Source organism: Vairimorpha ceranae (assembly GCF_000988165.1).
Source record: "Vairimorpha ceranae strain PA08 1199 chromosome Unknown NODE_72, whole genome shotgun sequence".
Lineage (NCBI taxonomy): Eukaryota > Fungi > Microsporidia > Nosematidae > Vairimorpha > Vairimorpha ceranae.
Window position 1 is genome coordinate 1 of NW_020169367.1, and position 19299 is coordinate 19299.

Genomic DNA, 19299 nt, shown 5'->3' on the forward strand with positions numbered 1-19299 from the left:
AATTTCTTGGATTACATACATATAGCATTGTCTTTCTCGAAGATATAATGCTGGTTTTCTGAAGAATGAGTAATTAACAGAAAAAGATCCTCAATTTTGCATATGATTCGATTGGAAACTTAATTATAGAGAAAAAAAGTTTAACAATATGAGAATTATAAATTTTCATTGTTAATTTTCCTATTTATTTCGATATTCTATTTTTAATTTTTTATTATTGCGGTAATTTTCAAAATATTATCTCCCCCATGAGAGATATTACAACTGATCAACCTTTTTAGTATAATAATGAAGATATAAAGTTTATTGAAACTTTTGAGGTTAAATTATTGGTGTTAATAACATTTAAAACATTAAAAAATTTGTATCAGTTAATATTAAAAAATTCTTAATAAATTTCTGTATTTAGTCCTAATAATTTTAATCGAAAAAAAGAAGTTTTAGCACAGGTAAACCTTGTTATATACATCTAGTAAATATGTTTTTCAATTTTTTAAATTATCTTTGAATATATTAATGTCTTTCTTTAAATATATATGTATGTATAATATCGTACTAAATTCTGCTTGTTGTTATATGTTTGTAAAGGATTATATATTTTTCAAACCACTACTTAATTATACATGTTGTAAAAATTATTACTATTGTTATTACAAAATGTTACTAATGGGCCTATGTACAATAACAGAATAATTATATATATATAATACAGAACAGACAAATTAATGAATCAAGATTTTTTTTAGTGTAAAAACAAACATTTGAAACAATAATTTCCTAAGAAAAATCATGGTCACCAATTTATATCATTGTAATTTATATGTATATTTGTCCTTTAGCGCATAAAATTTACTTACAATTGAAAAAAATATATAATATATTATAAATATGAGCTAACAGAATATCATAGGTGCCAAAGTATGTATTTAAGCTAATAACAAAGTAATTAAAAAAATTCTTAAACTTGACTAGGAATTCTAAATAAATATCTAAAAAAATTATTAGTCTATTTTATAATGTATATAAAAAGCATTAAAATATATGCTTATAAATAAGTTAGTCCGGTTTAGAAAATTGTGAAGAAAAGTTATGTTTATTTGAGAAGCTCCGTGAAAGTCTGTGTAAAGTCTTCTTGTTAATCCCATTGTTCATCATTCTTTTATGAGTAAAAATTCTATTTATAGTTTTTACTTAATTAAAGATTATATAAACAAACAATATAGGAATGCAGTATATTAAAGTTAAGCTAAAAGGAAAGCAAAAATACTGATCTACATTGAATACCCACTTATTTGTTTAATCACACAAGAATTGATTCAACAAACAGTGACTGATGGTCATGTGTCAGCTGCATCATGACAAAGTTCTTTTAATTTTCGTGATTATGAAGAACTTGAATAAAAAATTTATTTTTAGGTTCAGGTATATTTAAAAGATTTATGATTTTAAAATAAATTCTTTGTATTCAAATGCCAGTGGTCCATAAAATTTTATTGTACAATTTATTTTATATGTCTTTTAATTTATTTTTTAAAAAAAATCTATGGACCGATGCTTATAGAAAACTTATGAAAAAATTAATTTAATAAATTTTTCTATGTATTCAAATACTAGCGGTCCATAGATTTTTTATTACAAAATCTTTTATTGGGTACTACTTTAAAGATGTTTGTTAAATAAAAAATCTATGGACCGATGCTTATAGATAACTTATGAGAAAATTAATTTAAAAGATTAATAAATAAATTTCTATTTATTCATATACATTTATATTTCTGGTGTATATGTAACATGTGTCGCATTTGTTTGGTTTGAATAATTGTCTTGTCACAACTTTGTCTATATCTAGATAGTAAAACGTTTACTAAAATAAATACGATGAAAAACAAATGTTTTTATTATAATAATAAAGAAATTTATATCCTCGAAATAACGTGTATTTATATTTTAACTTATTGTAGAAGATACAAATTATTTGCTCTTTTATGTGTACATTATTTTTACATAGGATAAGGGTTAAAAAATTATTTTAAAAAGCTACACCGCCTACACCGTCTTTAAAAAAGGCCTATACAATGTTATAAAATTAAATAAATAACCTTTTAAAAAATTTTAATGTTGATCATTTTTTTTAAAATCATCCCTTAATTTTTTTAGTCTACTGTAAAATAAATTAAATCTTCTTTCAACAGAAAATATTAACCTGTTAATTTCATAAAATTTACAACAAGAAAAACTACAAAAAACGCTATCACTAACACGATGTAAATTATTGCAAATCAATTTAAAAATTAAAAGTTTTTGATACACGTCTGCATACTTGCTAAATTGATAACATGCTAGATTTAATGAATTTAAAAAATCTTCCTTATTTTTCTTTTTCACCGTATTAATTCTAATTGCACTTATCGTATCTAAAAAACTTAAAAGATTTCTTAGAGAAAGAATTGATTTTTGTTTCAGGTCATCAGAAAGATTAGATATTTCAAGTTTCTTAATAAATTGCGGCATTTGATCTTTAATATCAAGTTTATAAAACTTTTTAAAGTACTCTTCAGTGTTCTTGTATTTATCAAAAAGTTCGCGCTCGCTAGCTGTAAATTGACTTTTTAGAGTTGTTTTACTAGTCTTTATTCTTCTTTTAGACTTTGAAGCCTTTTCACTACTATTTGTTTGTATATTAGATACTTTGTTAGTTTTTAATTTTTTCATTTTATCTTTTACGTTTTTATCATCCTGGTAAGAATTATTAAAAGAATAACTACTTTCAGGGTTATTAATCGTAGAAGAAACACCAACATTTAATGGAGCATCTGTATGAACAGCACTTGGTTCATTTATATCATAATTTGTCACTAAATGGTTATTTTGATGGTCCAATAAAATCAAATCATTATAATTTTTCTGCAAAAAAGTTTTGTTTTCTGAATTACCATATTGCTCTTGTATTAAATCATTTTGATTTTTTTGTAATAATAAATTAGTTTCATTATTCCAAAATCTATGTAAATAAGAATGCTCTGATGTATCAGTTCTACTACTGGTTGAAGTTTTGAGACGTTTTGTGTCATTTCTTGATTCTTCTGACGCACAATATTGCTCTTTAGATACATTAGTAATAGATGTACTTCTTGTGCAACTGTGTGCCATCAAATCATTCGCTGCGGTTGTTGAGGAAGAAAAATTAAATAAATCATAATCAACATATTTTAATCGTCTATTTAAATCTTTACCTGTACAATCTGTTAATAAATTAGAACTTAATTGATTATCATTCATATATTCATCTTCTGTTTTAGTCGATTCTTGAGTCTTTTGTTGTATATCTTCTTTTTCACATAATTCTATACTTTCAAAAACTCTTGAAAAATCCATTGTATTTTCTAGATCTACTAAAAAATTAAAATCTAATATTTGTGTTGAACAAAAAATTTGCTGTAACCAAAATAACATTTTAAGGCTAAAAAATTTTTAAAATTTATCTAAATTTAAAATTAAAATATTACTCTGTGTTAAATTAAGATATGATAGAATAAATTAATATATTGCACCTCATTACGATCAAAAAAATTAATTATTAAAAAAAATATTAATTAAACTAATTAAAAATTTATAATGATAAAGAGAAAATTCTAACTGAAATATTTTACAGTGAAAAAAATAATGACAGGAATATAAACAAATAAATAAAGAACAAATAATTTAATAGCAATAGGAACTTGGGTCAAAAGGTGCTAGTTCTGGACATAAGTTTATACAGACTGAGCTTTCAAGAAAAATGCTTTTAAGTTAAAGCTGTATTTTATTAATAACATTTTTTGATTATAAGTTTGGCGTGCTCCAAGGAAATACGACTAGTCATAAAGTAATACTCTAATGGTCTTCAGACTTTATCATTGCCGTCTGTTCCTTGCAGGATTTTAAAACAAGTAAAATTTTTATTTAATAATTTATTAGTGCTTTTCTTTACAAAAGGCGTGCGTTAAAATTTAAAATTACTTAAATAAAATTAACATGTGGTTGTAATACAACAATAACATTAAACTTACAAAAAAACATTTACTTGTTACTATCTTTATTCATTAAAGGTAATGGTTGGGTTAAAGAAGAATTAGATTTCTTATTTAACATTACTTATTAATTTAACCTGATTAAATACTTTTATTTTCAATCTGAGACTTTTGTGCTTCAAAGTTTTATTTAAAATTCGAATGTTTCACTATAAACCTAATTATTGAGTAATTATTATCTGTTACCAGTGACTTAACTTTAAAAAAAATTGACTTATCTACTTAGAGAAGCTTTGGCAATTTATACATTAAAAAATGAGGTCATTCTTTTTTTATTTTTAGTCCCAAAAAGTAGGTTTTGAAATGATGAGAAGAAAGAAATAATAGAGCAAATTTTTATTATTTAAGTTTTGATTAAATAAAAGTTTCATACAATCAGTTAATGAATGTCGTTTATAGTTTTTAACAAGCTTATATCTTACTAAATATGGATTAATTAATTTTCTTTTCATACATTTATATAAAACGAAAGCTTTTACTGCGGACCAGCTACCTTCAATAGTGTTGGTATGCATTACTGTATTTGGATATTTAAACCATTTTCTGTTGTTTATCGTTTTATGTTCAAAGCCTTTTTTTTCTAGATCATAATAACCTTTCCAACAATCGCTGTAAACGATTGTTTCCTGTTTTACATGTTTTTTAATTTTCATTTGCCAGGTAAATTTTGTTCTTTCGTTTACTTGGAAAAGCAGAACTTGTTTTAAACTATTCCTTTCTACCATGCCAAAACCCAGACACCATCAATGAGAAGGTACCTATTATATGTTCTTTTTTTCCATCTTAGTTTCATCAACCTCAATTATTTCATCTTTATTACCTATAATTTACTTAACATTCTTATAAAAATTTTAACTAAAATTTTAGAAATCTTCTTCAAAGCACAATAAATAGTCTTTATATTAACTTTTAGTACATAAGAAATACATTTCTTTGGTGTTTTGACTAACCAAAGTTCAACATTTATAAGAAATCTATATTTAGAGCTATGTAAACCTGTAAAAAATGTGCCTTTCCACACAAATATTTGCTTTCTGTAAAATGGAGATGCTTTATTCTTACATCTTACAAATTCTTGGTTCTTACGTTTTATAATGCTTACAGGTTCTTTATACTTATAACATACATTTTCTTCAATTATTTTTCACTTTTTGAAAATTTGCTCCTTTATTTCTTTTTTTCTCATCATTTAAAAATTCATTTTTTTGTAGCTAAAAAAAGAATGAGCTCATTTTTTTTGGGTAGGAGGGGCAAAACGACTTTTGACCCAGAAACTTTAATCATAATGAGTATGGGCATTTTTTATTTTTATTACAATGAAATATGCGAAAAGTAAATTTTTATTAACTAAGACATACTTATATAGTGTAACACACACTTGTAAAAAAAACATATTAGCATACATTCAATTTTATTTCTGTTTTAAATGGGATATATCCAGGGCTGTTTTGTATTAAATCATTAACCTTTTAAAAATATTAGGGTTAATATTCTATTTACTTACTGAAACAAAATTTCAAATTTTAAATATCTTGACAAAAAAATCATAAAAGACATTATGATTGTACATATATTATAAAAGATAATAAAATTAAAAGTCTAATAAATTAAGGTGCTAAAGAGAAGCAAAAAAATTTAACAATTGACGTCAAGATATACATTAAATATAAAAAAGTGTGAAAAAAAAGCTTATTGTATATTGAATCACTAGAAACTTTAACTAGGCACTGTTAAATAAAACATCCTATAATTAATTAATATTTATGTACTAAGATTTGAGTTGTATCTTTCGCTAAATTTAAGTTTTATATTTAAAGATACAGTTTATACTCAATAAGAAGATTTTTATATATGATAAAGTCAACGAAAAATAATTCGCAAAAATGACAAAAAAATTAGCATGATCAACTAATTTGAAAAGTTAACATTTATTTTTTTTTAGTTTAATGACAGTAAAGATATTTTGTTAATTACTCTTTCGAAAAAATTTAAGAATTTTAATAGATAGTCTCGTTTTTTGTGGAAAATCGTAAACAAAGAAAATATTTAATTAATATAAATTAAAGCACTTGCGTGGTAAAATTTTAAATATTTATTAAAAAAATATAGTACAAAGTTTTTGTTTTTTAATCAAAGCTATTAATATTTACCGGATATTACTTATTTAAAACAATTCTGTTTAATTCAGTATAAATTTATTAAATGTTTTGATAGCATTTTTTTATTTATCTTAAAATAATGTTTATCTTTAGAATTGTTTTCATACAAATTTTATTTTTTTAAAATAGTAAACATAAATTGAAGACGAAGTATTATTTTTTACGGTAAAAACACAACTTAATTTTAATATCAAATATTCTTTTTTGTTTGTATCAATAATATTTTTATTGGTTTTGCTTTCTTCCTGCAGCGGTTAGAAAATTATTAAAATTTTTAAAATGAAATATTATAATTCCTTGGCAGTTTAGATTAATATTTTTTTAAAAAAAGTCTTATATGAAATATTAAAATTTATAAAGCAAAACACAATTTACGCACTTTAAAATATTTTAGAAAACGTGATGTCATGCCCTTAATAACTTACCATCAGTAACCAATGAAAAGATATTTTAATCAAAATATAAGTATTGGTTCTCCCCGTGACATTGAAAACTTTATATTAGTTATAAAGGCATTTAAAGAAAAATTAAAATAAAATATTTTCTCTATGAAAGCTTTTTATAAAAACGTATCTATATACCTTTCATTTCCAGAAAGTTGCACCATCCCTCATAAACACAGCACAAGGAAAGTGTAATTTTACACTAGACTTACTTTTTTAAAATTATTTATATAGCTTTTGTTGAGCAAATTTATAGTAGGTTTTTATATTATAAATATAAAAAAAGCAACCACTTTATATATCATTACTAGAAATTAAAGCATTTGGAAAAAAATTTTGTCCAATATTCTTACGTGTCAAAAACAAGCAACAATAACTAAATTTTTTTGCTTTTCTAAGAAAAGCTGAAAATAAAAAGTTATAAATTATTGTATTTTACAAGATAAATTTTTTTTACTTTATCTATAGTAAAAAAATATATTTTTTCGAAAATTTTATTTTAGATATAGAATTATACATGACAATCTTAAGCTTTGAAAAAAAATTATTTAATTAATAATGTCCAAATAAAACTAATTTTGCTAAATTTGTTATATAATTGATAGGGACATATAAAAACTTAAAAGTTAAATTTCAATTGTGTTTACGTTATTTTTTATATAACATATAACAAATCATCAAACATTATTTTTTTGATATCTGTTAAAAGAAGACAGATTGAATGATTATTGTGGTATTATTTACCACATAAACTAATGAATAGGAACTTTCTTATAGATGTAATACATTTAATTTTCTAAAAGATTATTGCCTGCTGCGGTAAATCAACAAAAAACGACACACTGGCTATAAAAACTTCTTAAAGAAAATATTAAATGGAATATCTTAATCTCAATAAGTTTGCCTGCAAGAATTTAAATGGTTTGGGATACAAAGGCAGTAGCAGTTACAAAACTTGCTTATAAACATTCTCATCTCTTATGTTGTAAGAGGTTACCCACAGGTGCGCCCTTCGTGGAGAATTATCTTAGTTCCAATTACATACATGCCTGAATTATTAAAGCTATAAAATACTAAATGTATCAAAAAAGCTTTTACTTATTTTTTCAAAAGATTAAAATTTACCGTCATAATGCCACAAAAAATAAAAAGCAGGAAAAAAGGATTTTCAATTATGATGTTTATTAAATCTATGAAGAAAGGGATATTATGAAAAATATTTAAAAAAATTAATTAATATTTTAATTAATTTTGTTAAAAACATATGTGTGACCACACCACAGGTCACAAGACAATTTATATTTTTAAATTAAATTTTTTATAAATATTAAAAAATAAAAATGCCCATGAACAAATTAAATGTATTATTTAAGATATCTTACATTTATTCATTAAAAATAATTTCAGTAGTTCCACAAACACATAAAATGTATGATATTGATTTAAAAAGTACTTCACCAGCAAACTATGACTTTTATATAAAAAACTATTACTCATCTAACGATAATATTTTAACTATTACGGAAGTCAAATCACCGCACTCTGATATTCCCGGATTTGTTTGTATTCATTCTAATCAGACAACTAATACGTACACTAAAAACTTATATTGCTTTTCAAAAGATTTTACAGACACTGATCAGATATTTCACGAATTTGATTTTATTACTCCCTTAAGACTAAACAATATTCTTTACATACACATCGATTCAATGTTGTTCAATAATGCTCTTGAAGTTCAATATAGTATTGTAGTCAAAAAAATTACTGAAAATGTTAGTAATATAGGTTTAAAAATGCAAAATATTTTTACAGAATTTGTATTGTTAAACAAGGCGAAAACAATTTCATTGTCTTGTCAACTTCTTGACGGATTAACAAATAAGTCTGCATCAAGAATTATGCATTCATTAGAAAACAAAGATTACATTTTAGCATTTTTTGATAGAGACTATGATAAGATCATTAGTTTTCTAAAAGAATTTATTTTGTTATTAGAAGAAAGTAATGAATTTTTACAATATGATCTACATGTGTTTTTAAAAAATTTTATAAAAAATAATTTAAATACGTTTTGGAAAAATGAATTTGTGCACTCTGGTATAGGTTTTGATGCTTTCAAAAATTATAATTTATACAATTGCTTTTTTAAAGATATAGCTAACTTATTTTGTTTAACTGAGAATCCAAATCACAAATTTGAACTTAATGATTATGATCAATGTATCAAATCACTTTCTGGCTATCCACTAGTGGTTGTTTTTGTTCACTTTAAAGAAGACGTCGATGAAAAAAATTTAGAGTGTTTCGCTTACAGCAAAAAGAAAAATAAGTTAGACTTTAAACTAATGATTGATTCAAAAAAAAGAAGAATTTTTTTTATGTTTGACTTACGATATTTAAAAAAATCTAATATTACACAAGTAGATTGCATAGTTAAAACCCCTAAAAAACATTATGAAGCATTTGATATTGATTTAATTGAATACTTATAATAAAATTTTAAGTAAGATGTCTTTTTTATTTTTTATATCAGAGAATAATATTTTGCGTCATTACACTTTCTAAATAAAGTTTGAATGGTAAAAATATTAGTTTGTATTTAAAAAAATTTAAAAATATTTAATTCTTGCAAATAATAATCTACAGTAATACGCTTATTAAAACTTTAACGTTTATTTAGATAAATTCAAAATTAACTGTTTCTAAAAATAAAACTCTATTGCTTTGGCATTCCTAAGCTCACACTACACTAAAAAGCAGGCAAAATACTTATGTTAGAGGTAAAAAACTTTACTTCGAAGAATTACAGGCTTGTAGCTTTATAAAGCATTAAACATACACCGTTAAGCATGTAAAACGAAGTTAAGCTAGCGCATTATTATATATAAATATGGTCAGTAGGGTTAAATATATGCACTAAGATGTGTGCATAAGTTGCATCATAATAAAACGAAAAATTAAATTTATTTTATAACTAAATGTATTACAATATAAGAAATAGATACGAGAATAAATATTAAAAATAAGGGATCTGTATGACAGACATATTGTTATACTTTAGATGGTATTCAACTTTATTTCTAATTAAATATTTACTTTTTTGTTTCCCTAAAATTACCTGCCCTTCTTCTTCCAATTTTTTATTTGAATTTTAAATGTTTCACTAAAAGTACTAATAGGTAAAGGGTTGATTATTTATAAGTGTTTTTATCCTTCATTTTCTTATTTATTAATTATTTTGATTGCTTTCATTTAATAAATAAAAATGTTGTAGTAGCCTATACTACAATAAGCAGAATATTTTAGTCAAGAAATAAATTTTTTATATCAAAAGAAAGGACTGCTTAATATTAAAAGATTAAAGAGATGAACTTAAAACAAAGATTGGCGACGGATGAATAAATTAAAAAATTTTGCACATAAAATGCACAGCATTATTTATAAAACAAATCAAAAGTTTTACTTTTTTGCTAAATAAAATGTCGCGAGCCACGCCGGCGTACAAACTACAGCGAAGAAAAGTTCTGCTTCGTGGCAGAATTTTTTTTAATCTAAAATATGCTATTTGGGGCATTCTTATTTACAAGGTATAATAGATAAGTTTTGTATAAGACTAAAAATGACTTTTATGGGTTTATTTAATAATGGTGTATCTAAACTTTAAAAATATTTAAATAGCGAAGTTGCTCTAATTGAATTTTGTACTTAGATAAAAATTAATAATATTTTAAAATAATTAGAGAAGTTTACCACTTTTAATTAACAAACAATGCCTTTAACTTATTTTATTTCTTACGTTAGCTATAGATAGTATCTCGGTTTTATAATCATGATCAATTAATTGTCAATTTTTGGATAAGATTTTTTTGATAAAGCTGCAGAAAGAAAAATGAATAATATAAAAAAATAATTTTGTTTTTGGTTTTAAATACATTGCAAAATCAGAATTTTTTATAATTCATCATTTTTTTTCTTTACTTGTAGAGTTGACCTTTAAATTTTAACACAGCCGTATTTCCGGATATAACATATGACCAGAAATATAGCATTGTGCCAAAATTTTTTATTCTGGCACATATGTCGAGTAATACAACAGACTTTGTCTAGTTATACTATAAATTATGCAAGATTCGAATCCGTATATAACATTTTAATCCACATCTTAAGTCGGGAATTTGTAAATTTAAAAACATAAATACAGCAAAATTTGTAAAAAAACGCTTCCCTGTGGCTCGGGCGCGAGTTGGGCTTGCGACATTTAGTAATAATATTTTTAGAGAAAAAACACTAAAGTTTATAATTCTCATGCTCGATTAAAATTTAAAAAAAAAGATCCAATTTTTATGATAAATTTTATGATAATGTCATTTTTGATAATGATCTAAATATGAAATTTTTAAAAAAATAATCTTTTTATAAAATACAACAAAAAATCTATAAAGACTTCTAATTAAATATTAACATTTTTTTTTGATGTGTTGTTGTTTTTTAACGTTTAAAACAAATTATTGTTTTATTATAAATACAGACTTTTTTATATTACAACGCTTGTCAATAACTTTTTGTTAAATCAAAACATGTATCAGATTTAAATGGCTTAAAGATAAACTTTTATAGTCACTTAAATGAACATTAAACAAGCCTTTGTTATGATTAAACCGTAACAATTACAAAGACACCTTGTTGGACAGATAATAGAAAGGGTTGAACGCAAAAATTTAAAATTTATTATTAAAATATTTATTTCTGATAAAATTTTAATTTACAAACATTATGAACATTAAAGCCACAATTCTTTTTTCAATGAAATGGTAGATCACCCGTGTAGTGGTATGGTCATTTGTATGTGTCATGATGCAGCTGACACATGACCATCAGTCACTGTTTGTTGAATCAATTCTTGTGTGATTAAACAAATAAGTGAGTATTCAATATAGATCGGTCTTTTTGCTTTCCTTTTAACTTAACTTTAATATACTGCATTTTTATATTGTTTGTTTATGTAATCTTTAATTAAGTAAAAATATAAAAAGGATTTTTACACATAAAAAAAATGATGGACAATAAGACCAACAAGAAGCCTTCACACAGACTTTCACAGTGCTTCTCAAATAAACATAACTTTTCTTTAAAATCTTCTAAACTGGACAGTAAAATTTGGAAGGGGTTAAATCTGTTGATGTATGCAAACTATAATTGGTTTTATTAATCCATTAAAGGCTACTATGGGGTTAATAAAAGCAGATTTGCAGTAAATCTTACTGGGAATGTCATACACAGAAGTAATACTGAGGAAAGTTGTAAAAAAGAAATATCTTTATGGTTTATATAAATTTTTATTTGACATCTTTATATATAAAAATTTATTTTTCAGTTTAATTTTCATTAAAAATTTATTATATTGTCATTTTTTTCTTTTTATAACCACCAGTTTAGTATTGTTAACAATCAATACTGTATAATCTATATATAAGATAATAATAAAAGTAAGTCCGATATTAAGCATCAAAATACCATTTTATTTTTACTTCCAAATGAAGAATCACATTAAAGCAGCAAATAGATACTTCTTAACTGTTGCAATAAAATAGAGTTGTCAACCAAAGGGCGAGCTTTTAAAACTTACATGGATTAATTTTATACGCAAGAAGGGTATTTAAATATATCCAAATTCTTCTATAAATCTTTTTGGTAGTTTTTTTACTGATCTTTATGTCCATTCTAGTGACATCAACATATTATTGAAGATAGATAATACTGATCAGAATTTGGTCTTAAAAAACATAAAACATGAACTTTAAAACAAGGTTTATTTACTTTTAATAATCATTTATCTCATGCCAAGATTCCAATACTTAAATTTACAGATAAAAAGTATGGATTGAAGTTTGATATTAGTGTAAACACTAATGGTGAAATTTTGGCAGCACAGTATATTAAGAAAAAAATAGAAGAAGATGAAAATATAAAAGTTTAAGCAGTTTTATTTAAACACTTTATTTATAGTCAAAACTGGGAGATGCTAATGTTGGTGGATTAAACTCATATAATCAATTTATAATGATTATGAACAAGCTAGAATTGCATCATTTTTACTCACGTAATGATAAAAGCATATCTGTAATTTTTTTTGACTTTATACAATACTATGGATATAATTTTAAATATATGAATGTACAGATATACACTGTTAGTAATATATATAAAACAAATAAAACCAACAGACTTTCTATAATTGATTCCACTGATCCAATTATAGAAGATGTTGGGTCTTGTTGTAAAAGTATGGATAAAGTTATTGAGACAATACAAAATTTTTATCGATTAATATTATACCACTTTGAAAAAATAATATTGGCGAGTTATTATATGTAAATGTTTTATTTCAACAGTTGAGAGTTAGAAAAAAAACAATTTAATTTCGATAATTACAGTAGTGGCAAAAAAAAGAAATATTTGAATAGTATAATAATCATACATTTTTTAGCTACATCATTTGATTTTTTTACTTTGATAGGAAATTTGAAATACACTGAAAGAAATTTCAATGTTTTTAAAAATTTTTTGGTATTAACAGAAAATTTTTATTTTAGGTGGCAAAAAAGAGAAATATTTTTTTGGGGGTGGAAAATTTTATTTACAACTTTAAAAAACTTTATTTTTATCCCTTATGACACAAAAATATCTTTAAGTGAAAAATTGAGATTAAGGCTTTCTTAGAAATTGGCTGGAAACAAAAAGAAATTGCAAAAATTTTTTTGATAAGCCGATCGACGTTTCCAAAATAAAGAAAAAAATTAATGAAACAGGACAATTGGAAAGAAAATCGGGTTCTGGTAGGCCTTTATTACTTAATAGTAATGATATATCTTATTTGAAAAAAAAAATAAATGCGGATCCACAAATTGGAAGTATTAAGCTTGCTTTAGAACTCAAAAAAATAGCTAAAAAAAATATATCTCCTTGATGTATAGAGATAATTCGTGTAAAATAGGATTACATGGTAAGATTGCATGTAAAAAACCATTTCTGTCTAAAAAGCATATCATGGTAAGAAAATAATGAGCAAGTAAACATGCTTGCTACTCTGGTAAGAGATGGAATCAGGTTATTTTTAGCAATGAAGCAAAGATAAATCTATTTGACTCTGATGGAAGAGTTTATGTGCGAAGAAAAGTTGGTCAAAGATATAATAAAAAAAATTTAAAACCCACATTAAAACATGGTGGTGGCAATATCATGGTTTGGGCATGTTTTTCGAGTGCAGGTGTTGAAAATATATGTATAATTGACGGTATAATGAACAGCGAAGTATATTATAGAGTTTTAGATACACATTTTGTGCTTTCCGTAAAAAAATTTAAATTAAAAAATTATATTTTTCAGCAAAATAATGACCCCAAACACACAAGTAAATACACTAGAGATTATTTGTCAGATAAAAAAATTTTAACTTTAGATTGCCTGCACAATCACCAGATATGAATCCTATAGAAAGTCTATGGCATATTCTTAAGTTAGAAGTAGAGGAAAGGAAACCAAAAAAATTAAATAAATTAAAGAAATGTGTTGAAGAAGGGTGGAATAAGATAGATGTAGATGTGTGTAAAATGTTGGTAAAGAGCATGAACAGTAGATGCAATGAATTATTAAGGGTGAAAGGAAGACATATTAAATTTTAAATAAAAATATTCTTTTTTTTTGCCAGCATTTTTTATTTAACTAGTTAAAGCATTGTGTTGGCGTTATAATAAAATAAACTACTAAAACAGTTATAAATCTTTGTAGCTTCTTTTAAAATGGCAACAACCTTTTATGATATATAATTTTTAATTGCAAAATTAAATATTTTTTTTTTGCTACTACTTTACATGAACTAAAAGAAGAAACTAGAACAAAATAGGCCTAAACACAGAAATCTCTAAATAAAAGGTTTTATTTAAGCAATTCTTTACAACCCGACACAAGAAATTTAATTTTTAATTACATTTTATTCACTATAGACGATTTAGAAAAATTACATTAATTTTAAAATATCAAAAAAATTCAGACTCAAAATTACAAAATTGGCATATAATATTTATTACGTACGATGCATCGTCATATTGATGTCTTTAAAATGAATAAATTGAGAATGTTTTAAGGTTTTTAAAAAAAAATATTTGAATCTTTAAAAAAAACAAAAAAAATAAGTAGTTTATTAAATGAATTATTCTTTCATTTTCTTTAAGTTTTTTCAGTGAATAGATCTGCAGATTCAGTCGGCGGTTTTAAATCTTCACAGTCCATATTTATTGTGATATTTCTTATGCTTACTAGTTCTATTGGGTTATTTTTGGCTTTCTCTTTCACAATCTGCTATTTTCTAGCATTTGCATTTTCAACTATTGTACTTACAGCTCTAGCCACCTCTTTTTCTCAAGCATCTTCTTGGTAAAATCCTTATCTTTGCTCTAAAGAAAAAGACTATAAGGCCTTCTTCAGTACAATAGACTGAATGTATGCTTTAAGGATGGGTTAGATTTTCAGCTCATCGATGTACTTTTTGTGAAATTTTGTAACCAACCCATCGTATATCATTACATAAAGAACTATTCTTGTTTGAAATTTATGTGTTAGTCCCAGTTCATTTGCAGTCAAACCAAATTTCCTTAGCTTTTCTGGCGTATTTTAAAGGTAGCGAACCCCGCATAAAGTATAGCTTTAACAAATTATTTATAAATAAGCTCTTATGGGCTGACACCTTGTTGTTTTGTTCGTTATCTCTGATGTTGGTCACATTCGTCCGCATCTATTTCTCCTTTTTTAGGGGGGGTCAAAACTTTATTTATAGTTAAATTTTTATTTAACAGTTAATTATTACATTAAAAAATTAAATGTAAACAAATATAAATTAAATAACAAATTAACTAAACATAAAAAAGTAAACAAATGAAAGCTTAAACAAAATACAGTATAATACCACACTTTCATTTTGATCATATTTAGTCGGTACTAATTTGTAATATAAACTTTCGCTATCAAAATTTCTTTTTTCTTTTTGTCAAATACAAGAATATCAAACTTATTATAATTTAACTTAATATTTGTTTATATTCTTGTGTTCACTCTTACTTTGGCTTTGTCATCTTCAATGATCTCCGTAACTAAATGTTCACATGCCCTCTTAAAACCCTATTTAATACATATTAAAAAGGGAATACATCCAACTACCTTGTTGTATCTTTTCGCATAATCAAAACCCAAACATTCGATCACTCTTAATAACTTAATGATCTACAGTCTTCCTATGAGAACAAGTGAGGATACTGTCCTTCCTGTCCACAGGATATATTTCTATTCTGTAGGAGACAATAAATTGCTCAAGATCTGGCCTAATTTTTTTTTTACCCATCCAGGTAGAGAAATCCCTAATGCAAACTAGTTCCGTTTCTTTAACTTTAAAAACTTTCCATATCTGTTTCTTGTTTCTATTTCGTTTGAAGCACTACTCTTTGGGCTTATATTAACATCTTATTAGTAATTTTTTCTACAAAGCTATACCTAATCCTAAAGTAACTCATTTATAATAAATAGATGAGATTTGCTTTTTTCTGTTAGTTAAAAAATAATAAAAAAAATTATTGATCATACTAATTAGCTTTTTCTTTATAAAATAAATCATACGTTTTTGCATTCCATTAATATACTTTAATAAATTCTTTTAAAGATAATAGTTAATCGTATAAGTATTAGAGAAAATAGTTCTTGGACATTATTATACTGCTTATCGTTTCTATATTTTATTTTTTATATTTCTGCCCAAAATTTTTTAGCAGAATTTACATCCGAATTTAAGGGGCAAAATTTATTTATTAAATATTTTTTTATATAATTACTAGCTTGTGCTATCACGTTTAAAACAGGATCACAAAAAATAATGTGTATTTTTTCTTTTTAATAGATATGATGCGCCTTTATGCGTATACTTATTATTTCTAATAACAAAATGGCTTTTTTTATTATAAATTTAAATATGCTATAGACACCTTATATAAGATTAGTATACTAAATAAATGCAAGAGAAAATAGACAAAAACACCGTTTTGTGTTTAGAGAAATAATTTCTACACTTATACTACTCGTTCTTGATAAGAAATACACTGAATTTTACAAATTTTAAAAAAGAAGGATTAAAAAATAAAAAAATGTTAAGATTCAAACTTTTTATATATATAGACGATCGATGCCTTTGTTGAACGAACAAGGTGATATGGAGCATTTTCGTGCCAAAAAATACAAGTATTATAATTACAACCCAAATCTACATTTATTTTCTTCGATAAAGGCTTTTAAAGGAGTTTTAAGCATTTTAAAATATGACGCACTTTTCGTTTTATAAATAATTTTTAAATAATTTATTGCACATTAAAGCAAAAACTAGCCTGAACCATAATGCCACCATTGCCTTAAACTTTTTTGCTTTAAGATAGTTCTTTATAATCTAAATGATGCCAATATTATTTAAAACCATTAGGTCCATCTAAATTAATTTTTTTTTACCTGAAAAAAATAGCTCTATGCTACTGATCTGTTCATAAACCTTCTATAGAGCAAACCTGTCCACCTTAAACTTAAAATATTCTATTGATTGTGACCCTTTCTTCATTTTCTTAAAAATTATATCTTTTTTTCTTGTTTATTGTTCGTAATGTTGTATTTAAAACATTTAAATCTATATCAGAATTAATTTTATTTACAGAAAAAGCTTTGCTTCTTGCCATTTTTAAAATTTTTGGTACGATTTTTTAAAAAATGTCCGGTTTTTAATTTTTTTTTAATTAGATTTAGATTTTTCTTTTGATGTATTTTATTTTCTGATTACGGTCTAACTTCTCCATAATAAAATACTAATATAATTTAATCTTTTACCTGATATGTAATAAGCATCTATTAGTTTTTTTAAAGCTATTTTAAAATTTTCCTTTGTTCTTAATGGCTAAAATTATTATTTTTTTAAAAAATCTTAAAAATAGCATCAGTGTATATATACAGTTTACAGACATTAATATTACGAAACATCGTATTGAATAAAAGTATATGCAAGGTCTATTAATTTAAGCATGTGTTTCTATTTATATTTGAGTATAGAATTTTTTACGTTTATTTTAAAGTTAAACTAATTTTTCTAAACCACCATAGCAATATAAAATCTAAATTTTAAGCCAAAAAACTAAAAGTCATAAAAAAAAACTTTTTTGTTATTTTTTTTAATTGTGTGCTTAATTTTGGCAACGGTTTTAACGTTTTGACGCGATTTATATTAAAAATAAAAAATTCATAATTGACCTATAATTATGTTGATTGAAAAAAATCCAAATATACATAATCTTCAACTTTTTATTTAGACTTGATATATTTGTTCAACTTTTATATAGTTGTTTATTGTGTTGGTAAAAGTAAACTTTTTTGCCGGTCTTGACGTTTTGATGCGTACCGTAGTTGTTAATCATAGCAAAAATTTTACTAATAGCGGCACGGAGATCATACTAATAACAGCTAAATTTCTGGTGTCACTTTAAAGCCGAGGCAAGAACAAGACAAGGAGTTATATAAATTCATTTACCCACTTTTATATATGGGTTTTAATTTACGAGATTTTTCTTACATAAAAAAACATTTTCGCTTATTCGGCTTTCCTTAAAACAGTGCGTCTACTGTTGAAAAAAATTAAAATTTTTGTCTACTTTCGAAGATTTGTTATTACAATAAAACTTTTTATTAGAATTAATTTGTTTACATCTGAAGTTTAGACTTCATAACTGAAATTCTTGGGATTTATGGCGAGATTTTTTTTTTGGAAAATAGATTAAGACAACGAATAAACAAGAGAACAATAAAAAGATGAAGTGAAAATACTAGGATAATATATTACAATTAGGCTTTTTTTCTGGCTATGTGTTGATGCATAAACTTGATGGACAAAAAAACAAACAAATAAGTAAAACCAAGCATTCCAGAAATTCATTTTTAGGGTTTTAGACTCATGACAATTTTATAAATACTTTCTATTCATTATCATTACACATTGCAAAATAACTATTATTTTAATTAAAAACTCATTAGTATGTAGAGAGCCCTGTTTAAATAAGACTCGAAAATAAGTCCATAAAATACAGTGGAAAGTTTAATTATTGTCAATCCCCGACGCCTTGATGTTTATCTGGTGCTTAAATTAGGTATAGAAGCAAAACTTTAAGATGATATACTTAGGTTTGCAAGCTCCGAAGACACTCTGTAATGGATAAAACAAGAAATTTATATAAAATCGTATAATATATTTATAATGCTATGCTAATTTCTTTTGATTCTCATACCTGGCTTATATTATATTCTTTCTAGAAAAATTCTATTGACAACGATTTACTAAAAATTGATTTATTTTACATTTTTAGTAAAAAATTAATTAATTTAAGTTAATTAAAAAGCATTGTACAGCTTAAAATAAAGTCTAAACATAACTTGTTACAAATTTTAAAACATAAACATTGGTGAAAAACATGCAGTTTTTGTTTATTTATATAAGTTGTGATATTTTATGTCATAAAAACAATTTAATAAAGTAAGTTTCTTTTGATTTTTTAA

The 19299-nt window shown here is 24.3% G+C and overlaps 4 protein-coding genes across 4 annotated transcripts; 2 read left to right on the forward strand and 2 right to left on the reverse strand.

Moving 5' to 3' along the window:
- Window positions 1-2112: 2112 nt before the first annotated feature.
- AAJ76_720003453 (hypothetical protein) lies at window positions 2113-3453 on the reverse strand (the record flags this gene model as incomplete). The annotated part of the gene is made up of 1 exon (XM_024476339.1): window positions 2113-3453. The coding sequence occupies one exon, from the start codon at window positions 3451-3453 to the stop codon at window positions 2113-2115; it is 1341 nt and encodes a 446-aa protein (XP_024330175.1).
- Window positions 3454-4348: 895 nt separating this feature from the next.
- AAJ76_720004795 (hypothetical protein) lies at window positions 4349-4795 on the reverse strand (the record flags this gene model as incomplete). The annotated part of the gene is made up of 1 exon (XM_024476340.1): window positions 4349-4795. One exon carries the CDS (start codon window positions 4793-4795, stop codon window positions 4349-4351), a length of 447 nt encoding a protein of 148 aa, XP_024330176.1.
- Window positions 4796-8012: 3217 nt separating this feature from the next.
- On the forward strand, window positions 8013-9167 carry AAJ76_720008013 (hypothetical protein; the record flags this gene model as incomplete). Its single annotated transcript, XM_024476341.1, has 1 exon — window positions 8013-9167. The coding sequence occupies one exon, from the start codon at window positions 8013-8015 to the stop codon at window positions 9165-9167; it is 1155 nt and encodes a 384-aa protein (XP_024330177.1).
- Window positions 9168-12843: 3676 nt separating this feature from the next.
- On the forward strand, window positions 12844-13050 carry AAJ76_7200012844 (hypothetical protein; the record flags this gene model as incomplete). The annotated part of the gene is made up of 1 exon (XM_024476338.1): window positions 12844-13050. One exon carries the CDS (start codon window positions 12844-12846, stop codon window positions 13048-13050), a length of 207 nt encoding a protein of 68 aa, XP_024330178.1.
- Between the last annotated feature and the right edge of the window lie 6249 nt (window positions 13051-19299).